At 56.3% G+C, this 16,122-nt stretch overlaps 2 protein-coding genes across 2 annotated transcripts in view; both read right to left on the bottom strand.

The window, feature by feature from the left end:
• The window catches only part of LOC114484812 (phosphofurin acidic cluster sorting protein 1), a 12,802-nt gene extending 7,829 nt beyond the window's left edge, over nucleotides 1-4,973 (bottom strand). Inside the window, exons 1-8 of the mRNA XM_028483585.2 lie at nucleotides 4,681-4,973; nucleotides 4,407-4,542; nucleotides 3,210-3,314; nucleotides 2,399-2,505; nucleotides 1,538-1,692; nucleotides 1,292-1,402; nucleotides 559-661; nucleotides 105-147 (exon numbers count right to left, since the gene is read on the bottom strand). Of these exons, the coding sequence (XP_028339386.1) occupies nucleotides 105-147; nucleotides 559-661; nucleotides 1,292-1,402; nucleotides 1,538-1,692; nucleotides 2,399-2,505; nucleotides 3,210-3,314; nucleotides 4,407-4,542; nucleotides 4,681-4,778 (858 nt within the window). The 5' untranslated portion in view covers nucleotides 4,779-4,973. The remainder of the gene's footprint in view (nucleotides 1-104; nucleotides 148-558; nucleotides 662-1,291; nucleotides 1,403-1,537; nucleotides 1,693-2,398; nucleotides 2,506-3,209; nucleotides 3,315-4,406; nucleotides 4,543-4,680) is intronic.
• Nucleotides 4,826-14,699, bottom strand: LOC114484814 (phosphofurin acidic cluster sorting protein 1-like; the record flags this gene model as incomplete). The annotated part of the gene is made up of 8 exons (XM_028483594.1): nucleotides 4,826-4,907; nucleotides 5,320-5,399; nucleotides 6,492-6,627; nucleotides 6,766-6,881; nucleotides 8,520-8,600; nucleotides 13,213-13,306; nucleotides 13,670-13,830; nucleotides 14,640-14,699. Coding segments are annotated over 8 exons (810 nt in total), but the record flags the coding sequence as incomplete, so codon positions are not given.
• Nucleotides 14,700-16,122: the final 1,423 nt, after the last annotated feature.

Genomic DNA, 16,122 nt, shown 5'->3' with positions numbered 1-16,122 from the left:
TGGGGGGGGGTGGGTGTGCGTGTGGGTGTGGGTGTGCGCGCGCAGGACAGGAAGGCCAGGAGAATGGGTGGGTGGGGTACGGAGAACAGGGGAGTTGTACTCACGCCAATGAAGGGGATAAACTTCTGATACGAGTCTTCATCAGGGCTGTTGGGAGAGACAGGAAAGCTTTACAGTTGGGGGGTGAGACTTCGTGGAGAGATGGGGACACAAGCTTTCCATGTTTTACTGTGGCTTGAAGGGAGTCCAGACACTACATAACATCTTCCCATGGCGCCTCAGGATGGCGCGAGGAGCCACCAAATGGAGGCGAGAGCTCCGATTCTGCACACTCTACCGCTGCTCCCGTGTCTGTACTGAGGGGCGCCCACACGGGTGGGGAGGCCCAGGCAAGGAAGGGAACGCCTGGGCGGAGGCAGTAAAAAACGCTCTCATATCCTCTTGAGTTCTTACCAAGGGAGATGGGGTGGGGAGAAGGAACGTATGAAAAAGCAAAGGAGACCTAAGATTTATCTAGCCCACCCAACCTGTTTTTAAGAAACCCCTCGGTCAACTTACAACTTGTGCCTGCAGGTCAGCATGGCTTCCGCCACGGGCAGCTGGTGCGTCACGCCCGCGCCGCTGACGTACTGCATCACCCGCCCGACCACGTCCAGGTGCTCTGCAGAGAAGCCAAGAGACAAACGCCGACATTTCAGCAGGTGAGCCCGGAAACCCTCTCCGAGAGCCCCCTTCCTGAGCCCCACCAGAAGACCCCAGGAGTTGAGGCAGAGAAAGGGCTCTAAAGACCCGCGGGCTTGAACCTAAGGAATCAGGGAGCAAAGAGCCGTCCTCCCATCCGACCTGCGTGCCGTCCTCCCCAGCCTGCCCCTCCCAGGCTCGGCTCGCCCCGCCTCCGTCTCTGCTTGCAGCGACCTTGGAACCACTGCAGCAGCCCGCCCTCCCCGTCCAACGTCTGCCCGGCACTCCCTGCGAGGCCTGTGGGAGCACTGAGCACCTCCCGGCCCCGAGGAGCCCAGGCTCGCGCCCACCCCTGCCACCTCTCCTCTGTCTTCCAGGAGCGCTATTCACATTCCCTGCCGCTCTCACAGCCCTCACTCCCAGCCGTGCAGAGCAAACGGCAGAGACTAAACACATCCAGAGCGGAAGGGCTGCGCTTAATAGGCCTCCTTTTAATAAGTACTGAAAAAAAATGAACACGCCACAGGGAGGAGAAGCAGCACGCCCCCCGCCCCTGGCTCTCCGGAAATCAGGCCACATTCTGTCTCGGTCCCTTACGAGGGGCCGTTACCTGACACCGGGGGCTCTGAGCGGTTGAACAGATCTCTCCAGCCAGAATCAAGGAAGGTACTGCTATACCTACTGTCGACAGAGCCCAAGTACTTGGCCACCGGGTGAGAACCTGGTAGGTGGAAACCAGACAAGGCGAGCTGGTGAGGGGGTGAATGCTGGCCCAGCCTTCGGTCTCCCTGCCCGTCACTTCCTGGGACCCGGCGCCACCACCCCGCGTCAGGAGTGGGCCCCGCTGAGCCTTTACCGAGGGGAATGATGAGAAAGCGCATGTAGCCCAGCCAGTCGGAGGTCTTGCTGGCCAGCGACTTGACGAAGAAGCGGAGGATGGAGCTCAGGTAGCTCTGGCCGCCCACCGCTGCCACCTTCACCGGCCTCGGCATGGAGGAGTTGCAGTTGCAGCTGGGGAGCAAGGGGAGAGGCACGGCCAGGTCAGGTGGGCCTGCGTCCTGCTCAGGGGAAGGCCCCAGGCTCAGACTTCACCTGATCTCAAGAGCCCACGGGAAAAAACAAACCAATAAACAAAATAATACAGAGAGAGGCAATAAACCACGGCGCTTTTGCAAAAAGAGAGAAACCCAGGATCAGAGAGGACAGGGAACCGTCTAGAAGGAAGGCAGAATTGGCTGAGGCTCACGGGGAGACGACTCGGCAGTGCCCTGGGGCTGGCGGTGGCCATGAGCCCAGACACCCGGGAACGCCCGCAGCTCTTTCCCACGGAGGGAAGGCCCCGACTCTGGGTAGTCGGAGGGACGGGAGTAAAAGGACTCTGGGTAGTCGGAGGGATGGGAGTAAAAGTAAAAGTAAAAACCCTGGGCTCTCTCTGCCCGGCCTTCTTCGTCATGGGCTTAAGAAGAGGACGAGGCAACTCAAGGTGTGGCAGGGGACCAGGCGGGGAGGCAGGCGGGCAGGAAGGTGACATTTTCACCCCGACCCTCTGGGGCCAGCAGGGGCATCAGAGCACCGTGGTCTGACGCTGCCCAACCAGGTACCAACTGCGAATTCTTGGTCTGATGAGGCCGGAAGGTCCTCTCACTGCTTAGAAATCAGGGTGGGAGGATGCGGTCAGAGGGAACCCCAAAGGGCGGGAGAAGAGCCGAGCCCTTACTAGCGCTGGATACGGGTGAGCAGGGCGGACAGCACGGCCTGGACCTCCACCGTGGAGCACGTGCACACGACGGGCTTCCGCTGGTCCTGGAGCAGCTCTGCCACGTACTGTGTGGGGTGGGGGAGGGAAAGGAACAGGGACATAGGTGAGGCCACGCAGCAGCGGCACTGCCTCCCCACAGGCCAAGAGGGCAGCGAGGCCCAGACCGAGCTGCAGGGCCCCATCCTCTGTTGTTCAGACCACAGCCGGGCAAAGGTCAGGCTTCTGGCAGCCAGCGAGGAGAAGGTGGGGCCGGACCCCACGAAGATGGGCTCATGCGGAAAGGTGGGAAGACCTAGGGCACGTTAGATTCTAACACGGCCTCTGTCGCGCACACGCTAGGTGGCCCCGGGATCTAACCGGGTGGACGGCGGGAGCGGGAGGGACAGGGGCTGCTGTTGCTCTGCCCCTTCCGAGCGGCCTTCGTGGAAACCAGGGCGCCTCTGGCGTCTCACAGCACTTGGTGCTGCTCCTCGAGGCACCTCCCTCCCGTTATGCTGCCTGAGACACAGGGCCAGGAAGGCAGGCCTGACAGGTGATACTGCTGTTTTTTTAAAGCTGAGGAAACCGAGGTACAGAAAATTGGTGATTTAAGCCCCACAGGTGGGAAGACGACGGGACTGGGACTAGAGTCCAGAACGGTGGGCTAAGTTCGGGGAGGGGGGCCAGAGAAAGGGGGGTGATTTCCTATCTCCCCACACCTTGCCTTTCAAATCTGTCTCTCGCTCCCCAGAATCTCTCCTCCACAGCCCTGCGACCTTCGATGCTTTACCTGGCCCTGCCAATCAGCGGTGTTCACAAGGATGACGTTTTCTGGGAGGGCGGCATCCGACACCAGGATCTGATTCAGCTGGTCATATACCACCTTTCTTGGAATCTACAAGGACGAAAGCGTCTGTTGGGCAGTCCCCAGGGAGCTTGAGGGGAGCGCTGGGTGGACTAGCGGGCTGAGAATTCCTGGGGCAGGGGTGTTCAGAGAACAGCCACCAGGGACTTGTGCAGGAGACCCGGTATCCCACCGGCCAGAGCATAAGGCGAAGGAGGGGCATCAAGAAGAAGCAAAGCGAGGCCTCAGACAGAACACAGGCTGGTGCGCCAGGAGCCCAGCTGGCCGTCCTGCCAGAGAAGGAAGGGCCCCGAAGGGCAACGAAGCCGGGCAGCAGGAGAGGAGGAGGAAGAGGACAGCAAGCAGGTACTCACAGGATGGAAAACGAGGGCAACAACGGGGAGAGAACTAATGAGAGCAGCAAGGAGGCCGTGTGGGGAGCCCTCCCGGCCCAGGGAACAAAGGTTATTTCAGGAACAGTGATTAACAAGAAGGACAACACCTCGCCCCAGGCACCGGGCTATTCCAGTCCCGGGTTCATTTTCAGCTATAAGAGAGTCAGCTCAGGAAGCCACATGGACACAAACTTCCCTTCCAATGATATGTACCAGGGAAACGAACAGGCCTGCCACGGACCGGACCGCAGGAGAGCAGGAGGTCTGCGGGGGGAGAATCCTTCCCCCGGAGACGGACCTTCAGAGGGAAGAGGACTCCCGAGGGCCAGTTCCTTCTCCGCCTGCTCCCGCCACTCTTAGGTCTTTCAATCAAAACACTTTTAATACTGTTGACGTGCCAGCTTGAAACCACTGTAATTGGCCCACAGCAGCACTAAGGGTATCAGAGCTCAGAGCAGACATCCCGTGAGAGCCGAAGGCTGCTGTCCCTAGAACCACTGTCCCCACACAGTCTCCACTAAGGTCTGATGGGGGCAGCACAAGCCAGAGTCTCCTGCTCCGTTCCCTGCTCCCCACCAGCTCCTCAGCAGTCAGCAAACAACAAGCATGCTAGACTTCCCCCTTTAGGTCTGTCTTCAAGACTTTATTCAGAGCCGTTCAAAGCACTCCCCCCTCCTCTTCACCCAACCGCCCAAGGAGACAACGAAAGAGAGACCAAGGTGCAGGGGCGCCCGACAGGCCGGGGTACCTGCGCGCTGTGGCCCAGGTCCGGGGACCGCTCGCTGTCGGAGCTGTTGGTTCTCTCGCTCAGGGGCTTGGAGAGCTGCCGCTCCTTCAGGGGGGTGCTCCTCTTCTGCCGGGGGGTGTGCAGCCCGTCCACTTTGCTGCCACAGACATGGAAGGAGGCGGTTAAACAGCCCCCTGACCCAGAGCCATGGCCTGCCCCCTCTTCCCGAGGCCCCTCCTGCCGGGCTTCCCTCGTTCTACCCGACGCTTTAGGAGCTTCTTCCAACCCTGAGTACCTGGGAGAGGCAGAGCCCTGGAGGTCCGTTTTACTGGACTTCATCGGAGTTTTGACTTTCTCGGGCACGACCAGACTTGTGCTCACGTCTCCAAACATGTCCTGGTCAGTGATTTCCTGCCACGGAGGAAAGGAAGCAGTGAGGGTTACTTCCCCTCGGTGACCACGGGAGCCTCGTGGTTCCCGCCAGGGCCCGTGACCGTCACGAGAAAGTCAGTCCCTTGCTCTCTTTTCCGGGAAGCACGGGGTTCTACAACTCCTACCCCACCCGACGAGGACACCGTGACTGTTTTAGCTGAGTGCACCCGCTGTACCGGGCACCATCTCCTGCTATTCAATCTGTACCCTACATTTATGAACTGACAGCCCACAAACCTGGGCTGATGATCTAGCTTCTCTAGGTGGGAAGGAGAGTGTTTCACTCAGGAAGTGACGTGACTGGAAGTTCATTTTTAAAAAAAAATTATTTATCTATTTCTTTAGTTTTGGCCGCGTTGGGTCTTCACTGCTGCGCGCGGGCTTTCTCTAGTTGCGGCGAGGAGGGGCTACTCTTTGTTGCGGCGCGCGGGCTTCTCATTGCGGGGGGCTTCTCTTGTTGCGGAGCACGGGCTCTAGGCGCGCGGGCTTCAGTAGTTGCGGCCTGTGGGCTCTAGAGCTCAGGCGGGCGGCATCCGACACCAGGATCTGATTCAGCTGGTCATATACCACCTTTCTTGGAATCTACAAGGACGAAAGCGTCTGTTGGGCAGTCCCCAGGGAGCTTGAGGGGAGCGCTGGGTGGACTAGCGGGCTGAGAATTCCTGGGGCAGGGGTGTTCAGAGAACAGCCACCAGGGACTTGTGCAGGAGACCTGGTATCCCACCGGCCAGAGCATAAGGCGAAGGAGGGGCATCAAGAAGAAGCAAAGCGAGGCCTCAGACAGAACACAGGCTGGTGCGCCAGGAGCCCAGCTGGCCGTCCTGCCAGAGAAGGAAGGGCCCCGAAGGGCAACGAAGCCGGGCAGCAGGAGAGGAGGAGGAAGAGGACAGCAAGCAGGTACTCACAGGATGGAAAACGAGGGCAACAACGGGGAGAGAACTAATGAGAGCAGCAAGGAGGCCGTGTGGGGAGCCCTCCCGGCCCAGGGAACAAAGGTTATTTCAGGAACAGTGATTAACAAGAAGGACAACACCTCGCCCCAGGCACCGGGCTATTCCAGTCCCGGGTTCATTTTCAGCTATAAGAGAGTCAGCTCAGGAAGCCACATGGACACAAACTTCCCTTCCAATGATATGTACCAGGGAAACGAACAGGCCTGCCACGGACCGGACCGCAGGAGAGCAGGAGGTCTGCGGGGGGAGAATCCTTCCCCCGGAGACGGACCTTCAGAGGGAAGAGGACTCCCGAGGGCCAGTTCCTTCTCCGCCTGCTCCCGCCACTCTTAGGTCTTTCAATCAAAACACTTTTAATACTGTTGACGTGCCAGCTTGAAACCACTGTAATTGGCCCACAGCAGCACTAAGGGTATCAGAGCTCAGAGCAGACATCCCGTGAGAGCCGAAGGCTGCTGTCCCTAGAACCACTGTCCCCACACAGTCTCCACTAAGGTCTGATGGGGGCAGCACAAGCCAGAGTCTCCTGCTCCGTTCCCTGCTCCCCACCAGCTCCTCAGCAGTCAGCAAACAACAAGCATGCTAGACTTCCCCCTTTAGGTCTGTCTTCAAGACTTTATTCAGAGCCGTTCAAAGTACTCCCCCCTCCTCTTCACCCAACCGCCCCAGGAGGCAACGCAAGAGAGACCAAGGTGCAGGGGCGCCCGACAGGCCGGGGTACCTGCGCGCTGTGGCCCAGGTCCGGGGACCGCTCGCTGTCGGAGCTGTTGGTTCTCTCGCTCAGGGGCTTGGAGAGCTGCCGCTCCTTCAGGGGGGTGCTCCTCTTCTGCCGGGGGGTGTGCAGCCCGTCCACTTTGCTGCCACAGACATGGAAGGAGGCGGTTAAACAGCCCCCTGACCCAGAGCCATGGCCTGCCCCCTCTTCCCGAGGCCCCTCCTGCCGGGCTTCCCTCGTTCTACCCGACGCTTTAGGAGCTTCTTCCAACCCTGAGTACCTGGGAGAGGCAGAGCCCTGGAGGTCCGTTTTACTGGACTTCATCGGAGTTTTGACTTTCTCGGGCACGACCAGACTTGTGCTCACGTCTCCAAACATGTCCTGGTCAGTGATTTCCTGCCACGGAGGAAAGGAAGCAGTGAGGGTTACTTCCCCTCGGTGACCACGGGAGCCTCGTGGTTCCCGCCAGGGCCCGTGACCGTCACGAGAAAGTCAGTCCCTTGCTCTCTTTTCCGGGAAGCACGGGGTTCTACAACTCCTACCCCACCCGACGAGGACACCGTGACTGTTTTAGCTGAGTGCACCCGCTGTACCGGGCACCATCTCCTGCTATTCAATCTGTACCCTACATTTATGAACTGACAGCCCACAAACCTGGGCTGATGATCTAGCTTCTCTAGGTGGGAAGGAGAGTGTTTCACTCAGGAAGTGACGTGACTGGAAGTTCATTTTTAAAAAAAAATTATTTATCTATTTCTTTAGTTTTGGCCGCGTTGGGTCTTCACTGCTGCGCGCGGGCTTTCTCTAGTTGCGGCGAGGAGGGGCTACTCTTTGTTGCGGCGCGCGGGCTTCTCATTGCGGGGGGCTTCTCTTGTTGCGGAGCACGGGCTCTAGGCGCGCGGGCTTCGGTAGTTGCGGCCTGTGGGCTCTAGAGCTCAGGCTCAGTAGCTGTGGCGCACGGGCTTAGTTGCTCCGCGGCGTGTGGGATCTTCCCGGACCGGGGCTCGAACCCGTGTCCCTTGCACTGGCAGGCGGATTCTCAACCACTGCGCCACCAGGGAAGCCCCTGGAACTTCATTTTGAAACGACCGCTGTGCAGTATGGGCCAAAGTAGACCGAGGGTGGAAGATGGGTTACTCGGATGACGGGTGAACTACAGTAATGTCGAATCCAACCTAAGGCTTTGTCAGACACCAGATCCTTAATGCAGCATTATTTACTACCGGAAACATAAGCCTGAAACAGTTCCTCCTCGGACTCCGCTCAGCTAGCAGCTCCCACTGTGAGGCGGATGCGCAGCCCACCCCCAGATGGTATCCGGTCAAGTTCTCTGCTCCCTCCCATCTGCTGGTTCCGGCCTCCAGTCCCCCGGCTGAACTGCGGCAGAACCTGCTGCGGGCCCAGCTCAGACGCCCTCCCCCCAGGTGAACGGCTCTGTCCTTCCCGGGCCCCACAGAGCCTCTGCGCCAGGTGTGCCCCGGCTGGCTTTCCTCCCGGAGGATCCATGGTGTTCTCATTTTTGCACCTTCAGTGCTCAACAAGTGTATGTGTGTGGAATTTCAACCTGGGTGTAATTAAATTGGGCACCCCAGCCGATCCATCCCATGCACCCCTGAGCAGCTCCAACATCTCTTAGCGGAAGGAGCTGACTAGTAATCACTTGGAGACTTAATGCTGTGGGCTGTCTGGCCATTGTAAAAGCAACCTGGAGGAAGGGATGGTTTTTCGGGGGAAGATACTGGTCATCGTCTCTGAGAAGTAAACGAGGGTGACAGATAGTGAGAAATTATCTGAATTAGCACTTGATCAGACCTAACTAAAGGGCAGAATGGGGACATTTCTAGTTTGCTAGTTTGGGGAAGAGCCTTATATTCCAAGGCTAAGGATTCTGGGAGGAAGGGCACGCAGGACCTTCACAAGTCCACAGAGTTAGGCCAGAGTTGCAGGGTGGTCATCAGGGTCTTTTTGCCTTCATTTCTGAAGGTACCAAAGACTATTTTAAACAGCTGAAACAGGAGCCCGAACCATACATACCAGAGTGTCTGTTTCAGTCAAGCTGTCATCTTGATTTTTAATCCAAGCAGATTTGACTTTTTCTAAAACAGCCATTTCCATCTGCAAAAATTACAATAATTAGTCATCATCAATCCAAATAACCACCACTCTAACCTGTTTTCTAGGTCCCTTGGAAGCTTAAAATACTTTCACTTAATCTGAAGACCTCATAAAATCTTTGGGACTTTCATCTTACAAGGAGCATATTTTTGTGAAAACTGAGCTTCAGAAAGGTCAGTTATTTTGCGATCATTAAATTAATAACACAGCGAGGTGCGGAGCCCAGAAATTCTGACTCTCACAAGATGTCGCCGGGAAAGAGAAGCTCAACGTTCAGATGGCATGGCTGTGGGATCCGTCAGTCTTAACCCTGGATTCGGTAAACACCCTTGCCCAGGAGGGGCACACAGGGCCTCTTCTGCTGTCAGAGCTGCTAAGAAGAAAGGGGAATATCAGAGTTCACGTCTTTGATTTCGGGACTAAAGACATCCATGGTAGCCAAATGCTTTTTGCTTGGTAGAAACATCTGGAAAACCCTCAAACAGGATATACTAAGCCATTTAGGTGTGAAATAATTCTCCCTTTGTCCCCAACTTTTATCAGCGTTTCTCATAAATATTAAAAATGTGCTTTGCAAATACAGATACATAACCAGATTTTTCACACTTGCTAATGCTGCTTCTGGCTGTGCAGACACCAACGTCAAAATCATAAGCAGTTGCGGGTTGGGGGTCTTATCTATGGGGAAGGTCCTGGCCTCAGTGGGTCTCTGGTTCTTGTGGGGAACCAGGGAATCAGAAAGGATCAAGGATATCCCACCTCCTCCCAATGACCCAAAGCCTTTTCTCTGAGTAAATAACAGAGTACAGAGAAATGGCCTAATAAGCTCAAGGGGCCACTCAGCAAACTAATGAACGAGGACCACAAAAGTAGGCCCATGTCATACGCTAAACCAGGGTTTCTCCGCGTGGGCACCGCCGACATCTGGGGCGGGTCTTTCTTTGCTCAGGGGCACCTTGCGCAGGATTTGAGCTGCATCCCTGCCTCCACCCACCAGATGCCAGGAGCAGCCCCTTATCCCCTATCACCCCCTCTGTGAGAACCAAAAATGTCTCTAGCCCTCGCCAAATGTCCCTTGGGAGGCAAAATCACCCTTGGTTGAGGACCACTGCTCTGAGCCATCTGCAAAACTAACCTAACACACTTTATCCAGACCCTGTGACCCCTGAGGGTGAGACGGTTTGGCTCAGAGCCACGCACAGTAGGTTCCCTCCAGATTGCACCGCTAGCTCATTTACACATTGTCTGTGTGAATAACCGATGTTAACAGAGTCCACAATCCCAGAGAACTCTTCATCAGACTAAAGACTGAAGATGGTTTCACTCAATTTGGGATCTCAGCATGACAAATGAATTAAACACGTTTTAAAGAGGAGGAATCGGGGCGATAACACCATCCTACTGGAAGGCTCTCAGGCAGCAGCCCTGTGGTCCAGCCCTCCGACAGCAGAGCAGTGTTTCACGGCACAGCGCTGTGCTGAGATGTGCTGAGCGCTCTAAGGTGGACTCGGGGTGGGGCACCTGCGGGCTGTGCACCGACTCTTCTGGATGTTTCAGTCAGTCCCACCGGGAGCAAACTCCCGATTCTCCCAGTTCGTCTTCCTGCTTCTATAAATACTTTAGGCTTTTCTCACCCCAGCAGCGCAGTAGCTGTGTTGCCTAACTGTGTGGCTCCGAGGCAGATGCGGCGGCGCAAGGCGCTGTGCCTGGGGGCGACGCTGGCTGCTGCTGCAGGGGGTGCACGTGCTTGTGTGTGTGTGTGCGTGTGCACGCGCGTGTGCGCGCACGTGGAGGGGGCAGAGTGCGGCGGTACTTTAGGCTCTCAATTTTACGAAGTACTGGTCTCTAGCACCATTAGTTACAGTGCTGTGGAATTAGCAACTTTTAGCAGCAGGCAGTCCTGGCGGAAAGTCTCCATCTCTTGGCCGCCCCAACTGAAGCGCTGTCGGGGCCTACTGTTATGGGCTCCAGGAAACAAATTATGTTGCTACTGTGTGCTCAAGTCTTGGGAAAACTCAACAGCTGAAATAATTTGTATCGGCAGAAATTCCTTCTGGTTCTAGTGATACAACTGAATCCTCTGAAATTTGGGGAACGAAAAGGAAGGTTAAGAAAAATAAATGAATCATAATGCTAGGAAATCAGGGAAGCGAGGACAAAAGCTGGGCAGCACGTGCGTGCCTGCCTATGGATGCACCATCCCCGTATGTTTTCCCTAATACGTTTAGAAGTTCTCTGTGTAAGAGCACAGCCTCGCTCTGTAGTTTCCAAAGTGTCTTTCATACTAAAGGATTCCAAAGTTCCACACCCACATCAAGACATATGGAGCTCTTCAAAATAGAAATATCACAGAGAACCAGCAAAGTCTGAAATCTGGCCCAGGGAACCAGAATTTGAAGAACTCACTAAAAAGACATCTAGATTCTATCAATTTCAGGAGTCAGAACTGGAATGGCTCTCAGGGTCTATAATAACAATGGCAAAGCAGCTTACATTTACTGATGCTCCCCATGCCGTAAATCAATCCAACCATCAATCAAGCGCCAGGCTGGAGGTTTTAGCTGCATTTTCCCACTGGATCTTCACGCTGCCTTGTAAGGCATGTCCTTTTCACGTGCAATTCGTAGTTGAGGACACGAAGTCTGGGTAACTGCCCAGATCACACAGTCAGTGTAGTGATGGAGTCAAGATTCAAACCCAGAAGTCTGACTCCAGAGCATGTGCTCTCAAACCAGCCCTACCCTGCCCCAAAGAAATGTTTGGCCTGAACAGGGATCCTTAGGCCATCACACTGTAAAGACTGATACTCCATTGACTTTTGAGCGAACTGGGCTCCTGGGCCAACACCTTTACCTCACAAATAAGGCACCTGAGGCCCAGAGCATCAAGGTAATTTTTCTCTTTAAATTTTGTAAGCCATGCAGCTGAGACTAAATGTAGAACCTACAAATTCTGTCAACCCAGAAACAGCTTCATTAGTATAGAGTAGTTTCTCTTACTGATTTAGTAACGACGAGCCCTAAAATATATTGAGCGGTCACCATATGTTAGGTGTCACGCTTAGCATTTTGGGGCATTAATCTCTCATTTAAAATTTGATTGCCCTGTGTTACAGTAGGGCCCTTGTTCTTCTACATTCCTAGGACACCGTAAGACAGTCCTCCCCTGGCCAGGTCCCAGGTTTCTCTCTGGGAGAGTCATCCCTTATATTTATACTTGCTATGGAATCTGGCTCCAGCGGCCAATGATCTGTCCGCGTGGACAGTGATGATTCAGCAGGGCCATCCAGCAGCCCCCTGTGAGAAAGAGCAGCCCCAAGCCACATCCTGAGCAGAACTAGTCAGGTAAGGCCTCCTCAGCCCCGGATCATATGAACCTGGGCTGGAAAGCCTGCGAGTGCCGGTCTGCAAGTGGTGGGCCTGAGGTTTCTCTGTGGAGGGATTCTCGATGGCGGCTGCCATTTCCCATCCCACATTTACTCGCTAAGGCCACGTGGTGCCGCTGTTCTAGGGCCGGATCACCCTGCTGCGCCTTCAGCAGGGAGAGGGATTAGGTGGACGACAGCGCCACCTGGTGGCAGCAGGCAGTCCATGAGCTGACGGTCCGCAGACACCTGGGACCGGCGGCAGGCAGCCCTTCCATAGACAGCGCTTTTCAGGCGATGGAGAGCCTCACAGGCCTCAGGTCGTTTCCTCACAATTAATACCTACGCGCAGGGTGAGTTCTGTATTCCCTCTGTTAAAGCGGCAAGACGCTGGGCCTGCGCGTCCGGAGCCTGTGCTCCGCGACGGGAGGGGCCGCAACGGAGGAAGGCCCGCATGCCACAAAAAAAAAAAAAAAAAAAAAAAAAAAAAAAAAAGCGGCAAGAGCAGGAGGACTTAAAGGATCAGTTTTTCTGATCTACAGAGAAGACACTGGGCTTTCAAAGCAAACCGAAAACCACTAAAATCAGGCACGTCATCCTGCCTTTGGTCATAAACAAGGGGGAGGGCAGCTTCCCAGGGCCCGAGGCGGGTATAGCACGAACCCGGGCTTCTGCCCCTGCTCCACTGCCGGGGAGAGGCTTCCCAAATAGGGACAGAGCGTGGTCCCGGGGTGATGCGGGGCTCTGGGGTGCTGCAGTAGACAGCTCCTTTTCCCTCTGGCTCGCCAGGCAAAATGGAAAGCAGCCCACCGAGTTCTAAATTCTTCGAGGGCACTGCCCACTTTCTGAATAAAGCCCATGTAATTTCTCCTGAACAGACCTTGGGGCCTTCCTGCCCCCTCTGCATCCACCCTCTCCCCAGCCTGGATGCAGAATCGCCACCACTGGCCGGGTGCCACACTCCCAGCTACCTCATGACGGGAGTTGAGGGAGAGGTCTCGAGGCACTGCGTGTTCCGGGAGGGAAGGTGCCAGGTCATGGTGGGAACAGGCCATAAAGAACACCCTCCTGGCCACAGCAATATCCTCAGAGCACTAAGAGCCCAGCAGGACTGAGATGACAACCGAGGTTGAAACAAGGCGAGACGGCCCGCAGGTCCCAGATGAGCCGGGAGCAGAGGGCCCAGTGCTAAGCCCTGACCTGCCCCTGGTCCCACTCCCGCACCCCACAGCCATTGGTCTTGCTCACGGGGCTGGTGGTGTCTTTGCCGAGGCTGGCCTTGCTGTTGAGGCTGCCAATCTCCGTCTGTGAGCTGGACTGCGACATCCCCTCAAAGAAGGGCCTGCGGCAAAGAAGCACAGCCAGGGTCAGTGGCCGCCAGGGCCCAGAACAGCAGCTCACGGACAGCCGGGCAGAGCTGGTGTTCAAGAAAGATCGACAACCCGGGCTCCGAGGATGCCGGCGAGGAAGGACACAGCAGAGGCTGGACCAGTAGGGACCTGGACCGAAGGTCTTCAGGAGAGTCCTATCGGGGCTTTTGTCGGTTAGAGGCTAAGGCAGCGAGCTTTATCCAGACGGTAGGAGGTTTAGAAGGGGTGAGGAACCAAGATTCACGGGTAATGGTGGGGGGTGGGGTGAGGGAGGGGAGTCTAGGAGATTGCCACGGCCTAGAGGGACAGTGTGACAGAGGGGGTGCGGGCCTCACTTGAGCTTGGGCTTTGGTGTGCTAAGGATGCTGTCTGTCTCCTCCATCTCGGGGCCGCTGTCGCTGGGATTGTACATCTCCAGACTGTCATACAGCTCGTCCAAGTCTTCTTCCACTTCTCGTATCTGTTCTCGGGATACGTGTTCCAGCCCAAAGCCCACCTGTGGGAGAAAACAAAACCTTGGAGTCTGGGGCTACCCCTATTAACAACATGGCAGACGGGAAACTCCTTCCTCCTGGGCAGGCCCCACTGGCTTCCCTACCCAGTCCCCTTAAGGGACGTGCCAGTTTCACGCTCATCAGGGTGGTCCTGGTGTCCTTTCTGTGATTTGATCCTGAGAGCAGGGACGTGGTGCGCCCACCGTCCCCTCTCAGAGCCTCCCTAGTGCTCCCCACTAGTACCCGGCGTCAGGAAGAAGAGTGGGGCTGAGACGCTACTTCTCCCGAGGAACAGGCGCAGGGAAACCCAGACGCCTGGGGCCCTGGCGGGCTCATGCCGGCCTCCTCTAGAGCCCACAGGGGACAAATCTCCATCCCTGTCTCAGTCCACTGAGAAGAGAGCCCATGAAAAGTGGCTCCAGGCCTGCCAGAGCCCAGGGAAGGCGCTGCTCCTCTTAGCGGCCAGTTCCTGACGCCATGGAGGAGGCTCCCACCTCGCAGGCTGCTACTCACGATGTCCCACTCGGGGCAGGAGGAAAAATTGAACAATAGCAACTGGATCTGTGCTGGACACCCCACACCCGAAAGCCGGGCAGAAGCATGTGCCCCTGCTCCGAATACCATGGAACCTTGGGTGCTACATGTAAATCTTTCCTCCTCTTTTCAAGTAGCGGAAAGCCCTCCTTTAGCTACCCCCTCACTTGGGGTTCCTGGAATCTTGACTCCAGATTGTGAAACTGGAGTCACGAGGAACGAGGGTGAAACTCCGGGAATTCTACTCACCATCCAGCTCGGGAGTAAGGGGTCGTACCTCGTCTGAAACTTTAAACCGCTTCAGGAGGGCCACAAACTTCTGTTTGATGTTAGGTTGCTGTAGGGACAAAGCCACAGGATCCTCAGCCAGCAGCCCCCTGTGGACGGCGAGCGCTTCCAGTCGGCAGAGCGATCGAGGGCCCACTCTGGTCAAGAACCGGGGCCACCCCCCCACCCCAGGAACTCCCCATGGTCACCTCCCGCTCATCCCTTTCTCTAGAACTTCAGAACCACGGTGCTGACCGGTGAGAGCCACCTCTGTACACACAGCTTCCTCAAACTCGACGTTTCCAGAACGGAGCTCACCCTCTGCTCTGTGCATTCCCCCTCCTGGTCACCCAGGCACCGAGGAGTCACCGAATCTGAACCCGGCGTCTTCCCCGACCCCTTGCCCAGGGGTGCTGACTCCTAGCCTCTTGTCCACCAGAGCCCACCGCTTCCATCCCGCCTCCTTCCCCGCCCCTCTGGGGCCGCCGACCACCCCAACTAGCTCCTCCCACTTCCAGTCTAATTCCCTCCAGAGTCCACGGCGACCGTTCCACATGCAGATCTCACCTCATCACTCCCCATACGAAAGGCCTTCACTGGCCCCAGCGCCTCAAGAACTTCGGTGTCACCCTGTGTCTGCTGAGGGCTGGCTCTGCCTGACCCTGGCCTCACCCACCACCCAACCCCTCACACCCCACTTAGGTGGGAACTGACTGCTTACGACGTGGCACCCCTCTGGGCCACGTACATGGTAACTTCTGCCTTGACTAAACATCGTCCCCAGATCCACTTGGCGAAGTTCTATTTACTCTTAGAAAACCCATCTCCTGGCATCTTGCCCGCAAAGCTGTCCTGCTCAGAGACGGTCACTTTCCCCTTAGGGCCATCGCTGCCCCGGACGCGGAGCTCGTCTGGCGCCTGCCCCTACGGGGTTACGGTCACTTGTGTAGATGTGTCTGTGTCACTGGATACTGTGAGCTCCCTGACGGCATGGACCGGGCCTTCCTTATCTCTACGTGTCCAACCGCAGGCACGGCGACTAGCTTGTGGCCCTCAGCACCTCCTGACTGGATGACAGACTCACCGCCTGGGGATGGGGGAGACTAACTTGTGGGTGAGACTGAGCTGGGCCTTCAAGAAAGGGCGGGGCTCCCCAAGGCGGAGCAGAGGAGGAACGGGAGCCACAGCGACCGAGACGCAGAAGACGCTTCAGAGAACACCCGAGTCAATTAACACGTCTAGAACAAAGTGCTCTTGGTAGGGAGAGAAGGATTCGTGTGCACGGGAGACAGGAGTGAAAGGACAATTACTCTGGAAATCTGATTGGAAAGTGCCTGCAGGTAACACAAAAAATAACAACACCTTTCGGGGAGTGGGTGTCAAAGGAGCACTGAGCTCTGGTCGTATAACCGGTGAAGCTACGGAGGCGACCACAGGAAGAGGCGATTTATAGAGCTCCAGGGGGCACCTTTGGGAAGAAAACGGGGCCTCTT

The sequence above is a fragment of the Physeter macrocephalus genome, unplaced genomic scaffold (assembly GCF_002837175.3).
Source record: "Physeter macrocephalus isolate SW-GA unplaced genomic scaffold, ASM283717v5 random_48, whole genome shotgun sequence".
In the NCBI taxonomy this organism is placed as follows: domain Eukaryota; kingdom Metazoa; phylum Chordata; class Mammalia; order Artiodactyla; family Physeteridae; genus Physeter; species Physeter macrocephalus.
This window is presented reverse-complemented; position numbering and strand designations above follow the sequence as displayed.